Source organism: Schistocerca americana, chromosome 9 (genome assembly GCF_021461395.2).
Source record: "Schistocerca americana isolate TAMUIC-IGC-003095 chromosome 9, iqSchAmer2.1, whole genome shotgun sequence".
NCBI classification, from domain to species: Eukaryota; Metazoa; Arthropoda; class Insecta; order Orthoptera; family Acrididae; genus Schistocerca; species Schistocerca americana.
Window position 1 is genome coordinate 44,809,090 of NC_060127.1, and position 24,778 is coordinate 44,833,867.

Below are 24,778 nucleotides of genomic sequence, written 5' to 3' on the forward strand. Positions count from 1 at the left end.
GGAGAAACATGGTGAGGTTCAGGATGGCACTAGAGATCATGGTACTTGCTCCAATCTGTATGTGTCTAAGAATGAATGGTCAATATGTCAGGAATGATCACCGAGAGCAAAAAGTCTAGTAAACATTGGCTCTACTGTGTATACCTTAAGAGCTCTGAGCACTCGTTCATTTTCACTACTGTGAAACACATCTCTTCCACTGAACAAGTGCTCATAGCCTTTAAGCGTGCATTTTGAGCCCACATTTAATGGGCAATTTTTTCTTCTCCTCACAACATGTGGAAAGCAAAGAGCTTGAAGTAAAAGAAATTTGATTCAGAGTCTTTAAGATGAAGAAACGCTCATAGCTCTTAAGATATGCATATTAGAGACTGTGTTTACTAGGCTTTCTTCCTTCAGATGATCCTACTGGGACATCCTGCGTATGATTCATGTGCTCCTTCCCACTGTTATGCCACCAGCAGCTTTGACTATGTCATTTTGAGCTGCTGTACATTAGTCGTTCGATAACAATAACATAATATTATCTTAACAAGTTTCTGCTCTTTATGAGTATTCTGTGGACGTTGTAGTTAAACAGATGGAACACATGGCTGTTCCACACAAAGTACAGGAAATGAATGACAGGATTTACTTGGCAGTTTTTCCATAAGATACAAGTAATGCTGTCTAGCATTTAGATATGCACGTATTTACACTAGAGTCTGCAAAATTGGGGCATAGTGTCATTACTCGTCCACTGTAACACATTGTTGAACATTATTATTCATAAATGATACAGACACATTCTCTGTTTATTCTAGAGGTAGACGATATTCATCATAACTATTAAAATCACAGTTACTGAGACATATCTGTTTAGCAATTTAATATGATGCACGTTAGACTCTATTAAATTTTTAATAGTTTGGGATTCACCAACAGTACATCGATTTTTCTCCATTCAGCTCTGTCCTGGCAAAGTTCAATCGTTTTCGAAGGTAACCGCTTATGTGAAGTTGCATACAAGCTACAGCGCACAAATGTCAGCTTCCTGTTGTGGTTATGTTGTCCGGTCAGGGGGATCCTGTGGAAGTAGTGTGGTGACAGAATGATACTTGGGGTCAGTTGCAAACGATACAGAGAGGTTTTGAAGGATGTTTAATATTATATCCTGCATTGACCAAACACTTTTGGTACAAATATTTTATTGCGCCACTATGATTATTCTGGATTCGCTGTGATGCACCAAGACAAATTTCTCCCACTTTTAGTGACCTCATAGGTAGTCAACATGTCACACCTATCTATATGACACCTGTACTGACAGCTGTCGGCATTTAATCATGGAAGAATCGAAGTCAACAAAGTCACATCTTATACTGCCATGACATTAGCATTTATTACGGAGGAAACTTAATTCAGAGAAATGAATACGATGTCTGTGGATGAAGCAAAATTAGACTGAATGATATTCAGAAGAACAAGTGTGAAGGACATATATCAGACCTATACATAGAACATAAAAAAGAATTTTCAGTTCTCTTTAATTTTGATTTCTGTTGACGCCTAGGTTGCAGATGAATTTTTAGTAGCCACATTATACCACATTACCAGTATTGTGCTATATACGAATGTGAAACAACTACAGCTGTCATGGTGTCATTTATTGTTTAGCTGTAGGCGTTCCATTTTCTTACATGAGTGAACAGCTGAAGTCCCCCAGACCTTCAATCACAAGAATTAACACAAAAAAGTATTGTAACAAAAAAATGGCTCTGAGCACTATGGGACTTAACTTTTGAGGTCATCAGTCCCCTAGAACTTAGAGCTACTTAAGCCTAACTAACCTAAGGACATCACACACATCCATGCCCGAGGGAGGATTCGAACCTGCGACCGTAGCGGTCGTGCGGTTCCAGACTGTAGCGCCTAGAACCGCTCGGCCACTCGGGCCGGCAAAAGTATTGTAACAAGGATTAGTAATAGCACATTTGTGCTTAATGGAGATGCACACCTAAATTTATTATTTTCGTGTTGTTTTTCTGTAGCTATGAATATGAAATAATGCTGCACATAATGTGATTTTTAGTAGCTATTTTACGCCACGTTCCCTCTATTCTGAGGAGGTACTACTAATAGCATATTTGTGCGTGACTAGCATCCACACCTGAATTTGTCATGTGTATTTCTGTAGCTAGTAATACGAAATAATGTTGCAAATAATGCAGAGGTATCAGCGCTATATTTCTTCAAGATTATCAGTATGCCAGTAGGTTAGAATATTGCTTGAAAAGACACATTGTCCCACAGCCCCCCTTTCACTCCTTAGCAATGAATCTACAGTACAAAACTGAGAATCATCTGGAACAATGACTCGCACTACTATGACCAGATGCCAATAGGCAGATCAACCACTGTTCGCAATCAGATGAGTGGGAAATAATTCACTGCTGCTAATAGAACCCCTTGGCTTCCAAGGAGAAGTTGAATGTCCATTCTTTACTCAAATGTAATGCAAGGTAATACATGAAAAGATACAATACCATTTCACTAAACGACTGGATTTCGATCAGTCACACCTCTCAAGTATTTAAGACTGCTTGACTACAGAGATTTAAGGCTCAAATGACCACAGGAAGGACAGAGAAGGATGAACTGCATTATGAAAGACGCTCCTAACAAAATTCAAAGACATAATATATACTTATTACTTCCTTCAACTTATGACTCATACTGACCATGATGGTACTGTTATAGAAACTGGATCACAGACATAGGGATGTTGACAAACTTGCCACATGGTACGAATAAAAATAAAACTTTGTTAATTTCGTCTGTGAAACAAAGCTATTACAATACTTAATCCAATGAAACTGTAAGAGTGAGTCACTCCAGCATTTTACAGCAACACATCGACCATCCCCACAATACATTTAAGTCAGTGGTCGTCAAACTTCTTGCTCAAGAGCCAACAATGGCATTAATGCATGGCATTTTGGACTTCATATGTATGGATCTTATTGTTACTTGATAACCTACATAAATTCGTACTTAACAAGCGTCCAATAGACAATTTATAGTAAGGAAGTGACAAGGTGGTCTCTGATCCCCCTCTCCCCATCCCAACCACTGATCGTTAAATGTCAGAACAAACTGTTACACTTCGTGTCGATCATTCTCTGTTTCAGACTGCTGCCTCCCTCAGTGCCCGCAAAGTTGTGACTCTGTGATTGCCTGATGATGTGTTCTTGTGCTGTCTATGTGGGCATGTGATTAAATGATTAACTAACAATAATTTCCCTGATATTTAATTGCATTATGGAATATGAGACATGATCAAAAACGTTTACATTATTTTCTGAATGACATTATTGTTTTATACATTGTGTTGTACTACAAAGGTCTTAATTTAATTTCGTATTCCTTGCTATAAATACATACTGTGTCTATAATGTTCATTTAGGAATCCATGTTACTTGTGTGTCAAAATTTATACCATAGCTGCTAATCGGCATTGGTTGCACATGCCTGTTAGTACTGGAAGATGGACAACGCAACACTCTGCCTGTTACAGCCTCTAACCATTCTACTTAACCTTTTGCCCCTGAGGTAAGCGACCAGCTTTACTTAGGTCATGGTTATCTTCCGAGCTTCAATTAAAACTAAGCACATCTTAAAAATATTTCTGTCTCTGTAAGAACTTCCGTTTGTTACTGAGCACGAAAACTACACTCTTGAGAACCTTGATGTTAGTTGGCGTTTTGGTTCAAAATGGTTTTCAAATGGCTCCGAGCACTATGGGACTTAACTTCTAAGGTCATCAGTTACCTAGAACTTAGAACTACTTAAAACTATCTAACCAAAGGACATCACACACATCCATGCCCGAGGCAGGATTCGAACCTGCAACCATAGCAGTCGCGTGGTTCCAGACTGTAGCGCCTAGAACCGCTTCGCCACTCTTGCCAGCTGGCGTTTTGGGATTCATTTGCTATTGTTAGCTGCATCCATATTTACTATAACAATGGATCTAAGTAAGTATGTTCCAAAGGTCCTCCGAAACCATCAGACCGTTTTCAAACAACTTTTATATGTATATCACTTACTGCCTGGAAGAAATCTCTGTTGTAAGTACCACCAATCTATAAAAGGCGTGATGGTAGGGATGGAAAGAAAAAATGTAGCCCATGACCCGTAAACACACAGACTTTATTTATCCATTATTCGAGAGCACTTAATGACTTGCAACAAACTTTATACAAAATTTCAAACGTTTATGGCACTTTTTCTCGCTGTCAACCCTGACAAAATGATAAAAGAATAAAAGGTTTATCGCTTAGTACATTTTCGCTGTTTATACGGTAAAACTAGCACATCAGGCGTGACCTTTTATTTTACTACTTCTTTACTACTAACAGTATTTGCGACACATTTTGCGGACTGTATTCACATATATCACTGAATGTACCTGCAAAATTACAACATTGTACGACACACAGTTCAAGGAATATGAGCTCAAACATTGAATGCACGAAAAACTGCCGCATCATGCATGAGTATAACTTCTTTGCTACTAACTATTTGTAACACATTTCACACACAGTATCAACATATGTTGCTGAATGTACCTATAAATTTTTAACATTGTAAATCACATCATTCAAGAGATAGGACAGCGTAAACATCTGCAGGGCGAAATTCGCTAGAGATATAGATGAGCTATGTCTACAAATATCTGTGAAATATGTGAAATCTATTGGACGTTCACATACATAGGCGAAGCTATGGGCTAAAATCTTCTCCTGAATCCCTGGGTCGATTTCGACCAAACTTTCTACACACACTACTTACTATATTGAAAGAAATATTGTGGGAGTGAGACCCAGTAACCTCGTATTTGCTTAGAAGTAATAATGTGGGAGAGAAGGGAGTAGGAAGAGATGGACAGAGGGTGGAGGCGGAGACAGATAAAGGGGGAGGAGGATACAGATAAAGGGGGAAGTGGAGATGGATAAAGGGGAGGAGGATACAGGATACAGATAGAGAGGGAAGAGGAGATGGATAGAGGGAGGGGGAGGAGGAGGAGGAGGAGGAGGAGGAGATGGATAGAGAGAGGAGGAGGAGGAGGAGGAGGAGGAGGGGGAGATGGATTGAGGGAGGAGGATAGAGAGGGGTAGCAGATGGATAGAGGAGGAGGAGGAGGATGGAGAGGGGTAGCAGATGGATAGAGGAGGAGGAGGAGGAGGAGGAGGAGGAGGAGATGGATTGAGGGAGGAGGAAGAGGAGATGGATAGAGGGAGGAGGATAGAGAGGGGTAGCAGATGGATAGAGGAGGAGGAGGAGGAGGAGGAGGAGGAGGAGGATAGAGAGGGGTAGCAGATGGATAGAGGAGGAGGAGGAGAAGGTGACGAATAGAGAGGGGAAAGGATGGAGATGGATAACGAGAGTGTAAGGAGATGGACTAATAGAAGATTGGAATAAATGCTTACCAAGGCCACGCTAGGTTATCAGATAGTGTCATTATAAAATATGGCTGAGAACCACAGGCCACATGAATACTTTGAGTTGGGTTGAATGTGACCTGTGGGATGAAGTTTGATGCCCATTAAGCTACATGATCTGTGCTGTATAAAAATTAATAGTACATTGATATTGCAGTTGCGATTATATCCCAGAGTAAGTGTGCCTCCAAAATACCTGTAAGTGAGCTTTCAATCATGACTTAACTCTTATAGCAAAAACAGTCATAAGAATCATCCTAGATGAGAAATTTCACAACCCCTCTTAAACTTCGTATGATGTAAGTTACAGTGACTAGAGTATGTGTCAGGATGTAATCACAGGTGTATTTTCAAGCCATTAAGAACACTCATTGTCTTGACACACATGCCGCAAATGTGGCTTGTGTGGCAGATTTAGTGCCTCTCCAGTCTGTGGCTGGTTTTAAATCTCTTCACAAACATATAACAAGTATATGGACATCAGTTTTTATGAAGAAGGGAATGCTGTCCAATATGCATCAATGTATGATTAAGAGATCGTTTTGACAAACAATGCAGCTGTGTCTTTCTGTAATGAGCAGCTGCGAGATGACCTTCTGGTAACCAGCTGCAAAAATCTGTTACAACACACAAAAGAAATATAGGGACATTCAACACTGTACAGCTGCAAATGTTCTTTAAGAGTATTACTTTTTGTGACTGCCTTTTGCAAACGCAAATAGATTTAAGCACGGTCGCCAGTATGAATCTGTGAATGCTGCTTCAATAGATCACTTCGCGTGAATGACTTGTTGCAAATACTGCAACTGTAGGGGCGTTCGCCAGTATGCAGCCTTGAATGCAACTTCAGATGGTTATTTGATTTGAATGTCTTGTTGCAAACACCACAGCTGTAGGGGCGTTCGCCAGTATGCAACCGTGAATGCATCTTCAGGTTAGTATTTGTTACAAATGTCTTGTTGCAAACGGCACAACTGTAAGGGCGTTCGCCTGTATGCAGCTTTACATGTTTACGTAGATGGCTATTTGATTTGAATGTCTTTTTGCAAACGCCACAGTTATACGGGCGTTCGCCTGTATGTAGTCTAAAATGTTTATGTAGATGGCTATTCGATTTGAATGCCTTGCTGCAAACGCTGCAGCTGTATGGGCGTTCACCCGTGTGCAGCCGTGAATGCTCCTTCAAAGTACTGCTTTGAGTGAATGTCTTGTTGCAAACGTTACAACAGTATGGGCGTTCACCAGTATGCAGACGGAAGTGCTTCTCCAAAGTGTCTCTCCTTTTGAATATTTTGCTACACACGTTACACGAATGCAACAATTCACGTTTGTCCACGTGTATGTGCTCCTTCAGATCCTGCGACTGGCTGAACGTCTCTTTGCAGATGTCACACCTGTGTGCCAGCTGTCTTATATCAGTTTTATTTCCACAGGATGCTTGCTGCATGGTGATGCTCTGTATCCTGTTCTCTGATACTGCAGCCAGGGACACTTTGGTAACTGAACTGCCGCTGTCACCGGCAGCATTGCTGTTCAGCATACCAGCACGATTAATACTGCAGAAAAGTGGAAAAAATTGTGTCAGAAAATATTTTCATAACAGTTCAACTATGGAAATAACAATTACACTAACATACGCTAGGTCTCAAAAGATCTCGAAACATCCCCATGAAGGCATGGTGTACAGCATAGTCTGCAATGCAGGTTACAAATTATGAGCAAATGTACTTGCATTAATAGAACTTTTGGCCCTCTTTAAGGGGAGCCGGAGGTGGTCAAATCCAAAAAATTACGATTTTTTTTTTTTTGATATCGAGGATTAATTGGAACATTCCTCTTTAATGTAAACTTTGAATTATTGTTCTACTCGCCCTAGAAGTGGAGTTATTACCATTTTCCCCCACGCCTGCAGAGGAAATGGGCGGCCGCTGAATGCATCTAAGACCCTCTCGTGACTTCCTGGCGAACTGCTTGGGATTTTCTCCGCCTGTTACGCGTACAGCGCCTTATTTTACGCATACAGCGAGTGTGCAAGGGTTGGCTACATAGTTTTCTGTGACAAATGAAGCGCTAAGACCGCGGAACATCGTCTCTTTGCTGTTTACCGTTTCGAATTAGTTCAGTGTTGCGCCTGTTTTGGTAGTATTATACTTCTTGTGTAAAGCGTTGTTCTGGTTATGACGCCACGTTTTAGTAACCGTGTATATAAGAAGATGAAGAACGTAGGGAAAATAAAATTAACACTAATAGCAAGTTGCAATACTACAATTATTGAAACAGTGTGTTCTTCTGCTAAGCAACACATGGCCGGCCATAGCCCTGTGACATCTTCTAGCACGAAGCTGACTGGTGGAAGTGACAGATTTCGTGAATATGTTAGTGACAGTGATGATATTAACGAAGTACTGAATATTGGATTATTATCTTCTGTGCTGAAAGAAAGTGTTCTGTGCAAAATGTGTTCAAGTGTAGGAGTGGGACTAGAGATAACAAAGCACTTTGGTTTAGCTTGTGAGATGAAGATAAACTGTGCATGTTGCAAGTATCAAGTGACTTTCTACAATTTACATGCCAGTCTCTTTGGTGAAAATGGACAATCTAGAGTGTTTGATGTGAATGTTCGACTTGTGTATGGTCTTCGATCCATTGGAAAACGGTCTGCTGCTGGTAAACTGTTTTGTGGTATTATGAACTTGCCATCACCTCCAAGCAAATTTGGGTACTACTGTGAACTGGTAGGTTCCTCTGTTGAAGATGTGGCTTTGAAAACCATGAAGGAAGCAGTGGAGGAATCTGTAGAAATGAACGGTGGTTCTAGGGATTTGGTAGTGGCATTAGATGGTTCCTGGCAAAAGAGGGGTCATAAATCCCTGAATGGGGTTGTAACTGCTACTTGTGGTGGTAGTGCAAAAGTGATAGATGTTGCAATATTATCAAAACATTGTAGGTGCAAAAATAAAATCAAAGGAGAGCACAGTAGAACCTGTGAGGCAAATTTTAGTGGATCAAGTGGAGCAATGGAAGTGGATGGAGTGAAACAAATTTTTGAACGTTCAGTTCCCAGATACAACGTTAGGTACAAATACTACCTTGGGGATGGTGACTCCAAAGGTTTCAAGACTATAGAGGAACTGAAACCATATGGAAATGAATTTGTAGTTGAAAAGTTGGAATGCATTGGGCATGTGCAAAAGCGTATGGGTGCTCGGCTTCGAAGGCTCAAACAAATTTTGGGTTCAAGTAAGCTCAGTGACGGAAAGACAATAGGAGGGAGAGGCAGGCTTACTGATGAGGTGATTGAACGTCTACAGAGATACTATGGGTATGATGTAAGGCAAAATACTAGTAATGTTAGTGACATGCGAAAAGCAGTGTGGGGATTGTTTCTTCATACTGCCTCTTCCAATGAATACCCTCAACACAGCCTGTGCCCAAAAGATTCCTGGTGCAAATATAATGCAAAAAAGGACTATGATCACAAACATGGTTTGCCAGCAGCTGTGATAAATGCAATGAAACCAATTTTTCATGACTTAGCACAGCCAGAATTGTTACACAAATGTCTACATGGAAAGACGCAGAATCCTAATGAGAGCGTAAACAATTTGATTTGGAAAGTGATTCCTAAAAGGGTGTTTGTAAGCATAAAAACACTGCTCTTTGGCATTTATGATGCAATAGCAACCTACAACCAAGGGAACAGTATGAAGTGTGAAGTTATGAAGGCATTAGGATTTACAACTGGGGTGAACACTGTATGAGTACTAAGAAATATTGACAGAGAAAGGATAAGAGGAGCAGAAAGAAGAGAAAGGCATATGAAGTATGATGGAACAACAGGCCAGAAAAGAAGACAGAAGAGGAAGCTTTTGGAGGATGAAGAAGAAGACCCTGATAATCCATCCTATAGTGCAGGAATGTAATGAGAAACTTTGATACCCATTTCCCGTAAATTAGAATTTTTCGAATATAAGGAACATTTTCTCAAAATCCACTCAAGCTAGAGAGATGAAATTTTTATACAGCACCTCTAGTGGTCAAACGTACATTGTAACACAACCATTTGGCAATATGTTCAGTAGTTTCATTTCAGTTTAATTATAAAGGAATCGTATGTAAAAAAAATTTGGGTCATTAATAAAAAAAAATAATTGGAAGGAAACTAGAAATGATACTCCAAAATCCCTCTGTCATAACTGCACTACTAAACCACTCTATATGTAAAAAAAAATTCAAATTTTTCTATTTGGTAGTTTATTCATAAATGTTCCTCAAACTTAGTGATTTTAACATGGGCAGCATAGGCACCTCTGGCTCCCCTTCAAGAAGCAACAGAGAGACGAGTTCATATGAGGCGTTATTTTAGGTACCAAAACATTGTACTTTCATCAGAGAATATTCACAGGAGGTAAATATAGGCAAATCCCATAATTTTTTACATTTTTATGCAGCGACAGCAACTGATATTGTTTATATAAGAATATACAGCCTACAGTTGCAGGTTAACTTTCTCATTAACCTGGGTTTCAACGTTAGTAAAAATGTCTTCTTCAGAACATACCATATTATTTAAATGTTTGCCTAAAACAACCCATGTCCTAAGTCAACTTTATAAAACTTGATGCATAACCATAAGGTTTTGTCACTTCTATTAAACAAGCTGTAGCAGGTTCACTTTAAGCCCGTTGTATGGTCCTCGCGGTCTGCAGTCTGTAGTCACACAACGAGGCCCATACAATGTGCTTAAAGTGAACCTGCTACAGCATGTTTAATAGAAGTGACAAAACCTTATGGTTATGCATCAAGTTTTATAAAGGTGACTTAGGACATGGCTTGTTTTAGGCAAACATTTGAATAATATTTTATGTTCTGAAGAAGATGATATTACTAACATTGAAACCTAGGTAAACGATAAAGTTAACCTGCAACTGTAGGCTGTATATTCTTATATAGGCAAATCCACTGATAGTGATGTTACTCCACAGTGTAACACGATGAAAACACACCCAGAGATCCAGTAGATGTAAGGAGGTACCTGAATGGGGCAATAAAATTTTGATACGTACATTATGACCATCTATGTCTACATACCAAAGCCATAATAGGGTCTGATGCAGACAGTCATCTTCAGACACTCCAACGTTAGCAGTTCACTGGTATGTTGTGACATGTAAGGCTCTTTTCATAACCATGTACAATCTAAAAGTCATTGTTCACAAAAATGAATGAGGAACTTTCCTTAGGATGAAGCCACATTGGTCGTGGAACAATGGATAAAATGTTTTACAATTGAAAATATTTTAAACTAATTGAAGTCCGTTTAGACCTTGCTGACACTAGGAAAAAATATGTACATGGCAATGGTTGGTTACATATGTTCTACTTGGATTTGGTTCAAATTTAGCACACGTAACGTCTTCAAAAGAAAAATGACAATGTAATTTCATGCTGTATGTGTCGTGTTTATCAAAATTACTACTTTTAAATGCTGATGCATTTGCCGACGCATTATAGCCGAATAGTCCCGAATTAGATGATGCAGTTTCGTATCAGTTCAAAGAATACTTGAGTCCCATTTCCAATTCGTACCTCACACGTAACTTGGTTGTGATTTCAATACACCATTAATACGTCGACGAAATTACATGTTTAAAGTCGGTGGTAGGCATAAAACATCGTCCGAAATTTATCCGACAATTATTTTATATCTATTTTAAAAAGTATATAAAAATATGCATGATGCCTTTCAAAGAGACAGCTTCCATTTCTTCCGAACTATGCAAGTCTTGACCTCGCAAGGCTGAAATTCAAAGAAATAGTATCAACAGCAATGGAGACATTTATAACAAATAAATTAAGAAGAGACGGAAGTGAAACCCCATCCTACACTAAACAAGCCAAGAAAGTTGCAGAAGCAACAAAAAGGGATGCCCAATTAAAAAAAACTCAAAATCTCCAAGATTGGCGAAGTTTGACAGAAACTCGGAATTTAATGCCAACTTCAATGCGAGATCTTTTAAGAGTTTCCACAATGAAATTCTGTTTAGAAATCAGCAGAAAATTCAAAAATATTCTAGTTGCATGCAAAGTACACCACTGGCAAAACACAGGCAATACCATAATTGCACAATGGTGATACCAGTGCCACTTAAGAGGAGTTACCAAATACTGTTTACCTTAATTCCCCCAACAAAGACGACGAAGCAGATATTCCACAATACAAATCAAGAGCCGCTGCCTAGATTACAGCCTAGAAGCAGATATCCTCTGAATAGTGACGCAACTTATATCTCTTAATAAAGGCAAATCTTCCCGTTCACATTTATTAACAGTCAGGTTTCTCTCAGCATATGCTATAGCCCCATACTTAGCAATCATACACAACCACTCGCTTGTAGAAAGATGCGGACCCAAAGACTGGAAAAATGTACAAAACACACCAATACCCAAGAAAGAGGACGTCGTTATCACGAGAAAGAAAACTGGCGTTCTACGGATCGGAGCGTGGAATGTCAGATCCCTTAATCGGGCAGGTAGGTTAGAAAATTTAAAAACGGAAATGGATAGGCTAAAGTTAGATATAGTGGGAATTTGTGAAGTTCGGTGGCAGGAGGAACAAGACTTTTGGTCAGGCGAACACAGGGTTGTAAATACAAAGTCAAATAGGGGTAATGCAGGAGTAGGTTTAATAATGAATAAAAAAATAGGAATGTGGGTAAGCTACTACAAACAGCATAATGAACGCATTATTGTGGCCAAGACAGACACGAAGCCCACGCCTACTGCAGTAGTACAAGTTTATATGCCAACTAGCTCTGCAGATGACGAAGAAATTGAAGACATGTATGATGAAATAAAAGAAATTATTCAGATAGTGAAGAGAGACGAAAATTTAATAGTCATGGGTGACTGGAATTCGGTAGTAGGAAAAGGGAGAGAAGGAAACGTAGTAGGTGATTATGGATTGGGGGTAAGAAATGAAAGAGGAAGCCACCTGGTAGAATTTTGTGCAGAGCATAACTTAATCATAGTTAACACTTGGTTCAAGAATCATGAAAGAAGGTTGTATACATGGAAGAACCCTGGAGATACTAAAAGGTATCACATAGATTATATAATGGTAAGACAGAGATTTAGGAACTAGGTTTTAAATTGTAAGACATTTCCAGGGGCAGATGTGGACTCTGACCACAATCTATTGGTTATGAACTGTATATTAAGACTGAATAAACTGCAAAAAGGTGGGAATTTAAGGAGATGGGACCTGGATAAACTGACTAAACCAGAGGTTGTACAGAGTTTCAGGGAGAACATAAGGGAACAAATGGCAGGAATGGGGGAAAGAAATACAGTAGAAGAAGAATGGGTAGCTCTGAGGGATGAAGTAGTGAAGGCAGCAGAGGATCAAGTAGGTAAATTAAAGAGACCCTTGGAGAAAAGAGAACCACTTGTATGAATATCAAGAGCTCAGATGGAAACCCAGTTCTAAGCAAAGAAGGGAAAGCAGAAAGGTGGAAGGAGTATATAGAGGGTCTATACAAGGGCGATGTACTTGAGGACAAAATTATGGAAATGGAAGAGGATGTAGATGCAGATGAAATGGGAGATATGATACTGCGTGAAGAGTTCAACAGAGCACTGAAAGACCTGAGTCGAAACAAGGCCCCGGGAATAGACAACATTTCATTAGAACTACTGATGGCCTTGGGAGAGCCAGTCATGACAAAACTCTACCATCTGGTGAGCAAGATGTATGAGACAGGCGAAATACCCACAGACTTCAAGAAGAATATAATAATTCCAATCCCAAAGAAAGCAGGTGTTGACAGATGTGAAAATTACCGAACTACCAGTTTAATAAGTCACGGCTGCAAATACTAACGCGAATTCTTTACAGACGAATGGAAAAGCAGGTAGAAGCCGACCTCAGGGAAGATCAGTTTGATTAATATTGGAACACGTCAGGCAATATTGACCCTATGGCTTATCTTAGAAGCTAGATTAAGGAAAGGCAGGCCTACGTTTCTAGCATTTGTAGACTTGGAGAAAGCTTTTGACAATGTTAACTGGAATACTCTCTTTCAAATTCTGAAGGTGGCAGGGGTAAAATATAGGGAGCGAAAGGCTATTTACAATTTGTATAGAAACCAAATGGCAGTTATTAGAGTTGAGGGGCATGAAAGGGAAGCGGTGGTTGGGAAGGGAGTGAGACAGGGTTGTAGCCTCTCCCCGATGTTATTCAATCTGTATATTGAGCAAGCAGTGAAGGAAACAAAAGAAAGATTCGGAGTAGGTATTAAAATCCATGGAGAAGAAGTAAGAACTTTGAGGTTCGCCGATGACATTGTAATTCTGTCAGAGACAGCAAAGGACTTGGAAGAGCAGTTGAACGGAATGGATGGTGTCTTGAAGGGAGGATATAAGATGAACATCAACAAAAGCAAAACGAGGATAATGGAATGTTGTCGAATTAAGTCGGGTGATGTTGAGGGTATTAGATTAGGAAATGAGACACTTAAACTAGTAAAGGAGTCTTGCTATTTGGGGAGCAAAATAACTGATGATGGATGATGTAGAGAGGATGTAAAATGTAGACTGGCAATGGGAAGGAAAGCGTTTCTGAAGAAGAGAAATTTGTTAACATTGAGTATTGATTTAAGTGTTAGGAAGTCATTTCTGAAAGTATTTGTATGGCGTGTAGCCATGTATGGAAGTGAAACATGGACGATAAATAGTTTAGACAAGAAGAGAATAGAAGCTTTTCAAATGTGGTGCTACAGAAGAATGCTGAAGATTAGATGGGTAGATCACATAACTAATGAGGAGGTGTTGAATAGGATTGGGGAGAAGAGAAGTTTGTGGCACAACTTGACTACAAGAAGGGATCGGTTGGCAGGACATGTTCTGAGTCATCAAGGGATCACCAATTTAGTATTGGAGGGCAGCGTGGAGGGTAAAAATCGTAGAGGGAGACCAAGAGATGAATACACCAAGCAGATTCAGAAGGATATAGTTTGCAGTAGGTACTGGGAGATGAAGAAGCTTGCACAGGATAGAGTACCATGGAGAGCTGCATCAAACCAGTCTCAGGACTGAAGACCACAACAACAACAACCCAAGAAAGGAAACAGGAGTAATCCGATGAATTACAAAACAATTTACATTAGAATTTTGAAACACATACTGTGTTCAAACATTATGACTTATCTTGATGTAAATGGTCTATTGACAGGTAGTAGGGATTCAGGAGTTATCAGTCTTGTGAAACACAATTACTGCTTAATCTCAGCCATGCGAAGTGGCCGCACAGTTTGAGGCGCCATGTACAGATTGCGTGGCCACTCCCTTGGGAGGTTCGAGCCCTCCATTGGACATGGGTATGTGTGTTGTTCTTAGCATAAGCTAATTTAAGTAATGTGTAAGTCAAGGGACCGATGACCTCAGCAGTTTGGTGCATTAGGAATTCATACACATTTGAACATTTTCTTATTCTCATAGAGTAATGAGTGCTTTCGATAAGGATCATCTAATTGATTCCATATTTTGATATTTCCAGAAGGCTTTTGACACCGTTCATTGCCAGAAAATTCCAGTAATGTTACATACAGTACATATGGTGTATGGTCTCAGCTGTGGGACTGAATTCATGATTTCCTGTCAGAAAGGTAGCAATTCATAGCAATCAATACAACGTCGTGGTTTAAAACGGAAGTGATATCTGGCATTCTGCAAGAAGCTTTTACAATCCCTGTGCTGTTACTAATCTAGGAGACAATCTGTGCAGCCCGCTTAAATTATTTGCAGATGATGCTGTCATTTACCATCTAGGAAAATCATCAGAAGATGAAAACCAATTGCAAAAATCATTTAGACAATAAATCTGTATGGTGCAGAAAGTGGCAGTTGACTGTAAATAAGGGAAAGTGAGAGATCATCCACTAAAATGAATCCATTAAATTTCAGTTACACAGCAAATCGCGTGAATCTAATGGGTGTCAGTTCAACTAAGTATTAGAAATTACAATTATGAACAACTTAAACTGGTATGATCACTTAGGTAACATTGTGAGAATGCGAATCAAAGACTGTGTTTCATTGCCAGAACAATCAGAAGATGCAACAAGTCTACTAGAGAGACTGTCTGCACTACGCTTGTCCATCCTCCGCTAGACTACTGTTGTTCAATATGGGATCCTTGCCAGAAAAGTTCAAAGGACGGCTCATTCTGTATAATTACGAAATATGGGAGAAAGTGTCATGGATATGATAAGCAGGTTGGCGTGGCAATTATTAAGAGAAAGATGGTTTTCGTTGTAGCGAGATCTTTTCGAGAAATTCTATTGGTAACATTCTCCTCCTTATGCGAAAATATTTTATCGACACCCATCTATAGGTAGAAGTGATCAGTGTAATAAAGAAAAACAACAACAAGAGCTTGCACAGAAAGATTTTCCTCTTCATTTTTTCTGCACACTTTTCGAGAGTGGAACGTTACAGGAATAGAATGAAAGTGGTTCGATGAGCAATTTGCCAGTCACTTACATGTGAGGTGCAGAGCTAGTCGTGAAGATTCACATGTAGAGAAACATATTGGGTGATACTAATGCTACACAATTCTGGTGATAGCACTATAAGCAGTACCCTATGAAGTTTAATGAAATGTAATTATTATTTCTACCAATTTCAAGAGCCACTTGGCCCCACATAACACTGATCACCATTCTCGTCATAGGAATCTGGGTTTCCTACTGTGGACATTACATTTAACGAAATGTAAACGAACCTAAAATACATCTTAATCAGAAAATGAGACAAATTATCTACAAAAGTTTCCACTATGAAACACAAAGTATTATTTAAATTACAATCTAAAACTGAACACAAGTAATGTTTTATGTTAAATCTACACTCCAGGACTGTAGATGTGCTATTTTGTAATACACAGGAGCTCACCTTTTGTTCTAGATTGTTGATTCATATGGACGAAATATCCTCTTTAAGACTTTATTTCAAATCCGTGCCGCTAATTGCTCCAATACTTTCCAGTCATCTTTATTTGTAGACGTGTCAGAAAAACGGGCAAACCCTCAAATGTGAAAACTTACAGATAAGTGCTGCCATCGCTCTCTGCGTATGGGATCCAACAAAATTGACATTGGTCTCACCCCTAAATGTCACTTTAGGATGTAGTACAATGAAGAGGATTTCTTGTGTTTGACTAGATATGATTTCTGTGATGTCAAAATGGGCTAACCTTTCCCTAAACTCTAGTTTCCCTTTATTGGAAAGAAGCTGCCTAGCTCAGTAGCCAACACTGCGCCAAATGATAAACAGACAACAGAGATTTATCTCTAAGTTGGAAAGATTTGGAGGCACACTTAGATTATATTGGAATTAATGAAAGTGTAAACACAAACTATAATCCTTGTATAATTTGTAATATTATTCACTTTATGTACCAAGTTTAGAGTGTTTCTAGTGTTCGGTTGGCACATTCAGTACACATCAGAAATACTGAACATGGCGGATGTAAAAATGGCGTATGCTGATGAAAGTGTGGAAAATCAGCGAAATTTATCGACAGAAGAAGCGTAGTCAAGAGAATTGGCGCAAAGAAGTAGTAAAGAGTACAATAATTATACGTATGTAGTGAAAAATGCAAATTCACAAGGTTGAGATTGAGCCTACGGTAGAAAATGTTTCGATATTGTATCGAAGTAACAATGATCTTAAAAATTCTTATGTACATTGAAGAGCCACAGAATGTGATACACCTGCCTATAATCGTGTAGGGCCCCTGTGAGCACGCAGAAGTGTAGCAACATGACATGGCATGGGCTTGATTAATGTCTGAAGTAATTCTGGAGGCAGCTGACACCTTGAATCCTGCAGAACAGTCTATCAATCCGTAAGACTACGATGGGGTTGAGATCTGTTCCGAACATCACTATGATCAATAATGTTCATGTCTGGGGAGTTTGGTGGCCAGCGGAGTGTTTAAACACAGAAGAATGTTCCTGAAGCCACTCTAGCAATTCTGGATGTGTAGGGTGTCGCATTGTCCTGCTGCAATTGCCCAAGTCCGTCGGAATACACAATGGACATGAATGGATGCAGGTGATCAAACAGGATGCTTACATATGTGTCACCTGTCAAAGTCGTATCTAGACATATCAGGGGTCCCATATCACTGCAACTGCACATGCCCCACACCATTACAGAGCCTCCACCAGATTGAACAATGCCCTGCTGATGTGCAGGCCCATGGATTCACGAGATTGTTTCCGTATCTGTACACTCCATCTGCTCTATACAATTTTAACTGAGACTCGTCCGACAGGGCAACACGTTTCCAGTCATCAATGGTCCAATGTCAGGCCCACACGAGGAGCAAAACTACGTGTCGTGCAGTCATCAAGGGTACATGAGTGGGCCTTCAGCTTCGAAAGCCCATATCAATGATGTTTAGTTTAATGGTTAGCACGCTGACGCTTGTTGATGGTCCACCATTGAAATCTGCAGCAAATTGTGAAAGGGGTGCACTTCTGTCACGTTAAACGATCGTCATTGGTCCTGTTCTTGCAGGATCTGACAACGCTTACTCCACTCTTTAAACAGGGACAGCACCACATTTTTAACGTAACAGTCAATGGCCATGAAACAACGGTCCACCACTATGGGGCAGAATCAGAACGCCAGAGAATAAAGTGTAAACATCTGAGAACAACAAAGACAAAAAATTCCAGACTGCCACTGGCGGAAATCATTAAGCTAATAATTTTTCAGATGCAAAAGGGCCAGTGTAGGAGGAGAACATAGCAATGGGAACAACTGCCGACAAGGAGTCTTACAGTGGGGTGCTGGAAACACGCTAAAGACAGAAATTCACTACAAACGACGAGGTCTGCTGCCACAGAAAGGGTTCCCATTACATGACAACGTCTGCCCACACACATTTCACCACACCACTGAAACCATCAGGACAATGGACGTTTAGCTAATAAAACTCCTCCCTACAGCACATATTTTGTTCCAACAATCTTTCATTTGTCTGGGTCGCTCGAAGATGCTGTGTGAGATCATCGATTTTCGTCCAATGTGGAGGCTGTAATGACTGAATCATGAGGGCTGCCAGAAAGAAAAAGTCGTGTAAGTATGAATATTAGCTGTAAGCCTGTAACTTAGGTTGAGGCATACAGTGCAAGTCACTTTCGTCAGTCCATTACGTGGCCATATGAATAGAGATACCTTTGATTTCAAGCTCACTGACTGTGAATTGGAGGTAAAAATCCTCGCAGCGACATCCTACCTGTACGCAAAAACAGCCCCAAATACCATATATAGAAGCCCTCAAACGGGACACAAGGCATAGTTCTACGGTACAGCGATCAAAAGAGTTCTTCCTAGGATGACAGACAGCCTATAGTGTTCACCATGTGAGTGATAATTGTCTTCAGTTCAGGTTGTTCACTATGAAGGACTTAAAAAGCTTGCCTTAAAGTACCTCTGGATTAGGGTTACTGATTTCTATCATACATCTGTCTACATGTATCAGTGTCTGCAAGTCACTTGATTTGTGACTAGTCTTGAACCTAAGGTTCCAACAGAACATGGTAGGTCCCAGGCTCGTCGTTTGTAGTAACACACATTTTAATAAGAGGACAAATGAAAAGATTCAGAACTGTATATCACTAGGAGAAAGAGAGATACCGCGTACAGAAAATTAAAAAGGCTTTGGAGTAAAGAGAAGCAGCTATATAAATATCAAGAGCTCAGAAGAAAAACCAGTACTAAATAAAGAAGGGAAAATTGAAAGGCGGAAGGAGTATATACAGGCTCGGTACAAGGGAAATGAAGTTGGAGGGAAAGGCATAAAAAGGAAAGAGGACGTAGATGAACATGAGATGGGTGACAGGATACTGCAAAAAGAAGTTGACAGACCACTGAATGACCTAATTCGAAACAATGCCCCTGGAGTAGACGACATACCCTCACAATTTCTGATAACATTGGGGGAGCCAGCCGTGACAAAACTATTCCATGTGATGTGTAAGGTATATAATACTCTCAGGATTAAAGAAGAACATTATATTTACAATTCCAAAATTAAGGTAGATAAACTTTGTGCAGCAGGCCACGGTTTTTGAGTTTCTAGAAAAATGTACAAAAGTGACCATCATGAAACATCTTCACCCCCCAACTAACCCTCACCAGTCATGATTTTTAGTATGTTGTTCGTAGCACTCCCTCCTAGCACTGTACAAAACTTTCAGACTACAGGAACTATACCTGATATTCCATCTTCTTTTGTCTCTATAGATTGGGTTGTTACATCATCAGCACAGTCGGCTATTTCAATCACATTATTAATTTAAACGTACCCATGAGAGTAATGAAAGAAAATCGACTACTACAGACGTTACTCTAAAACAAATTACGTTAACAATTCGATCCAAAAGTAACTCTTAAAACGTTCTCGTAGTCAGAAGACCTGACAAATACTACTATGTCATCATTTAAATTCAGAAAACTATTATATACAATTTATCTAAATGTCAGTTTCATCATTTCCAAGTGCTCAACTAAACTGATAGTGTAATGGTACAAAACTTAACTACATTACATTTCCTGCAAAAAAGCTCTAGTTCATTTTTTCTGTATGGCTAACAGTTTGCACGTTGCCAGAAGGGGAAAAGCTTGCATGTAGTTTTTGAAGACTTGCTATAATATTGTGGTTTGCATAAAATGACATAGCTAGGGGCAGCTGCAACACCCTGTATAACAAGACAAAAAAACTAATTATCAGACTTCTTCAATATTCGATTCTGTAAATGCTTACTATGCAACTGCATTTGTACTGTTGTTTATACAATGTTGTGCCACATTTTATCAGTACTGTGGTGAGCTGATACCCAAACTACATTTGTGTTTGAAGGGAAACCACACAAGAAAATTGTCGCTGAATTTTTGGTGTGATTTGGAATAATTGTCAACACCAAATATAGTACAGTCTATTGTAAGGATGCAAACACTATATTCCTTCTCTGGTCTGTGAGCCAACAGATTGGGCAACTAGTTGTATAGTCACTGTTTCTATCTAACAATGAAATTAGATAACAAAAGGGAAGAAAATTTGCGATATTCACTCACACTATTACCAACAGATGTTACTGTTAACATCAAACACTGTTCACAACTAGATGCATGGGAAGTGACTCATTTCTTGTTGTGCAAATCCTGATTATAGAATGGGAAATAGGTGAACTTGTTCCAACTTGATATTCCGCCGTTACGAGCAGTTATTGACGTTATGGGTATGAAGTTTGTAGACATCAGTTGCTAATTCTGTATGTTGTGACATATAGTAAAAGAACAAGATGTCATGGACTCACAGTAACTCAACAGTGTTCAACTATATAGCACTATATCACATCACTGGTATGATGAAAATCCAAATTCAAACTGTTTGTGCAATAGATTGTTGGTCAGATGTGGAAAGACACCATGTGTTCTTCAAGCAACGTCAACAGCTCAGTTTTCCTGCTAATACAACACAATGTAATGCTATATAATATATAAAAAGAAACCTGATATTGTTTGATTTAAGGGTTGGTTATTGAATCAGCACAATAAAGACTCAAGAATATCTGACAGGCGAGATTTAAGGTGTAACTGTCTCTGGGGAAGGCAGAGTATCTCAGAAAGTGTCATAGACTGCATAAACCTGAAAATTCAGATTTCACATTGTAGTACTGATTTGGATACATATTACTTCACATAATTTTAAAATATACCATAATGACCAAGATTATACATTAATTTGAGGCACACTGGGTTAATATGTTTGTCCAGCCAATGCTCATAGAAAAACTCGACTTTGATATATGTACAGTCTTAAACATGGTTTGCATGCTATTATGGAATATACCATTCTGTCTGTTATGATGATATGTACACTGGGTTCAGGTAACCCAGAAACAGTCATGAATTAAATAAAAAAACTATATCCTTCAACTTTCATGTTTTCTGTATCAAACAAAATTACACAATTACAGAAACTGAGGCATATATGCAGGAATGTGAACGGAATTTCTGTGTACATGTTGTCTGTGCTACTTTTGAATAGAACAATGTGAAATTACGCCATCTGCTTTGAATAAAGTCAGTTTTTATTCACATATTATCAGCATCTTTACAACAACATCTAAAATTGAAAAAAATAGGAGGCTTTTGTATTATTTCAGCAAACTACTTGAACACCTGAAGTATCTCTTGATACAATCAAGTGATATTAGTATAAAAATAAAAATGTTGCACTATCCCAGCAAGTGACGTATCATACAAGCATTAATGTACCACAAAGGGGCCCCTTAGACCTCTTTCCAATCAAACTCTTACAGCAAAAACTTATGATTCGTCTAAGACCAGTGATTATATGTCGATTTTCAAGCCACTTCTGAACTTAAACTTCCATCAACGCAAGTCACAGCACCAGTATCATTCCCCTGTGGGCACACCAAATATATACAGGTGTTTGGCAGAGTGTCATTTTCTTTCCATGACTTCTTGTGAATATTACAGATGCATCAACGTTAACCAGTGTGCCCTGCTGAGTGTCGTGACAAGTCCCTCTGACACCTGTATGACTTGCCACACAAGTCACATTTGAAGTGGCGATTGCCAGCGTGCATACGTAAATGCTCCTTCAGAACGCTGCTGAACTTGAATCTCTTTTGACATATACCACAGCTGTATGGCCGTTCATCGCTGTGCTTCTGTGAATGCGTCTTCAAGTGGCTTCTTTGTGTGAATGTCTGGTTGCAAACGTCACAGCTGTATGGGCGCTCGCCAGTATGCAACCAAATGTGCTGCTTCAGAGTGCTACTTTGTGTGAACGTCTTGTTGCAAACGCCACAGCTGTACGCACGTTCACCAGTGTGCACGGTCATGTGTCTCTTCAGATCACTATCTTTTCTGAATGATTTACCGCACTCATTACAAGTGCACGGACGGTCTCCTGTGTGCAGACGTAAATGATCTTTCAGAATGCTGCTGCTTTTGAATCTCTTGTGACACAAGTCACAGCTGTAGGGGCTAAACCCAGCGTGAACCAGCAAATGCTGCTTCAGGTGAGTCCTTTGTCTGAACGACTTTTTGCAAATGTCACAGTTGTATGGGCGCTCACCAGTGTGCAGGCGGAAGTGCGTCTTCAAATTGTCACTCCTTTTGAATGTTTTGTGACACACACTACAGGAATGCAGAAACTGTCGATTGCCCTTTTGAGGGTGAATTTTCACGTCCTGACACTGTGGAAACTTCTTTTTGTTGAATGCATCCGTGTCTTTTCCTGCAGGCAGGGGAACTTTGGTAACCAAACTGCCATTGTTACCAGTCCTGTAGCTGCCCTCTGCGCCAACGGGGATAGTACTGCACAAAAGTGGAAAAACAGTGTAAGAAAGTGTTTTCATAACAGTACAACTAAGGAAATTAACAAGCATATTAAAATACGCTAGGATTCGAAATATCCCACAGGATCTCCACAAATGCATTGTATCTGGAATAGTCTACAAAACTAGGTTATAAATTAGGACAATGCCTCAGTATCACAGAAAATTTCTGCCTTCAATGAGGCAATTAAAAGATTTGACCTCCTATGAAATATGATTTTTTTGTCATAAGAGTTTGCAAATTTCTCAGCGTATTCCCCAGAGTGAATTTTCCGATATTTTTGTTTAAGCTGATCTTTCCATCGCTTCCTGGTAGAAAAACTTCACAATTACACGTGAGAACCACAAAGAGTTGGTGCAAAAGATATGACAATTCACTCTCCATGTGTAATAGCTACTGCACTGTTGTGCACATAAAACGTAGCTGTAAACGTCGCCCGCTGATACTCTGACAGAATTTCATTTACTACATCAAGAGTCCTGACCCAGAGAATAATTTCGTATGCTGAGAGTAACATATGTCTGCACATGAATCCATCAGATATTCAAATGGTGCATGTACGTTCCTATGAATTATAAAAGGGAGGTATAGTAATCCAATTGTTGTGAAATTTTGTATAAACTTTTGTAAAGCTGATAGTTAACAGCAATTTAAATTTCAGTTTTTTAAGTAACTCTGGTACACAATAAACTATCGAAAATTCAGAAGTTATTACTTTCCTTGATAAATAAGGTCTTGAGATGTTAATACGTTTTCTGTAGATGCCAATGAAGGATGTTAACTAAACACTTGAACCTTAAATAACAAATAAAACAACATTTCAGTCAAAAGACAGGAAATCTGTATAATGCAATGTATTCAAACTACTACTGTTCATCTAATGGACAATATTAGATTTTTGTAGCTGAGAAACATTATATGTGATCTCAGGACAGACTATACTTCTGCAGAACTCACTAAGATGAGTATTATTGGTGTTAGTAAGATGAGGGAACAATATGTCGCACTGCTGCACACCAGTGTTGTACCCTCCTTGATGATGACAGTTAAAGTCTGATGATGGCCTTGTAGGCTGAAGACAAATTGTCTGGCAGCTACTAGTGGACACTTCTGCACACTAAATGTATTTCTCTTGAAATATCCCTATCGTTGAGGTTCACTGAGATGTTTGGACATGCATAGGCACTGCTGTCATGGTCACTATGAGCTATATGCGTAAATCAGATTTTCCACTTGTGTGTCGATTTATTGAATGATTTACTTGTGTAAGTGACTTTTCAGTCACTTTTCTGAATTATAGGCTGTTGGCGAATTTGAGAGTGCATTACTCTTTGTTTCTGGTGTCAACAATGAGAGAGGTTCAGTGTGCATCAGCCTGCTGCGAATGTTGCGGAGTTAGAGAAAGGTGCTGCATGGATGTGTGGCTAGGAGTCCGCACTGGTCTGATGTGTGTACTGTGTAGGGCTGTCTGTATTGTAATAGTACATGACCACAAAAAAATTAAGAACTGCCACGACAGTTGTTTTGTCAAATCTACAAAATGAATGTGGACTGTGTTCCACATGGGTTGACTTATGTGTTAACTTGCGACTTTCACAGACCTTTTCAGAACCTGGCAATGTAGGAGCCTACCAACAAAGTTTGTGAGTTCCGTCCCTACGATCCCACACATCAAGCCAGGGATTTCAATTCTTCCGAGCCAGAATTAGGTTCTAAAATGCTCTTCCGATTCATACATTATTTTTAGTTCAAATGGTTCAATTGGCTCTGAGCACTATGCGACTTAACTTCTGAGGTCATCAGTCGCCTAGAACTTAGAACTAATTAAAACTAACTAACCTAAGGAC

At 39.4% G+C, this 24,778-nt stretch overlaps 2 protein-coding genes across 7 annotated transcripts in view; both read right to left on the reverse strand.

The window, feature by feature from the left end:
* Positions 1-24,778, reverse strand: part of LOC124550890 (zinc finger protein 501-like) — a 601,755-nt gene that overhangs the window by 98,917 nt on the left and 478,060 nt on the right. Inside the window, exon 8 of one of the 6 annotated variants that reach the window (XM_047125664.1) lies at positions 21,655-22,910. The exons of the other annotated variants lie outside the window; for them this stretch is intronic. Within the exon in view, the coding sequence (XP_046981620.1) occupies positions 22,076-22,910 (835 nt within the window). The 3' untranslated portion in view covers positions 21,655-22,075. Of the gene's footprint in view, positions 1-21,654; positions 22,911-24,778 lie in introns of those variants that run through there. 6 annotated transcript variants of the gene reach the window in all.
* On the reverse strand, positions 5,395-6,936 carry LOC124550892 (gastrula zinc finger protein XlCGF71.1-like). The gene has a single exon (XM_047125668.1). It carries the CDS (start codon positions 6,928-6,930, stop codon positions 6,208-6,210), a length of 723 nt encoding a protein of 240 aa, XP_046981624.1. The 5' UTR covers positions 6,931-6,936; the 3' UTR covers positions 5,395-6,207.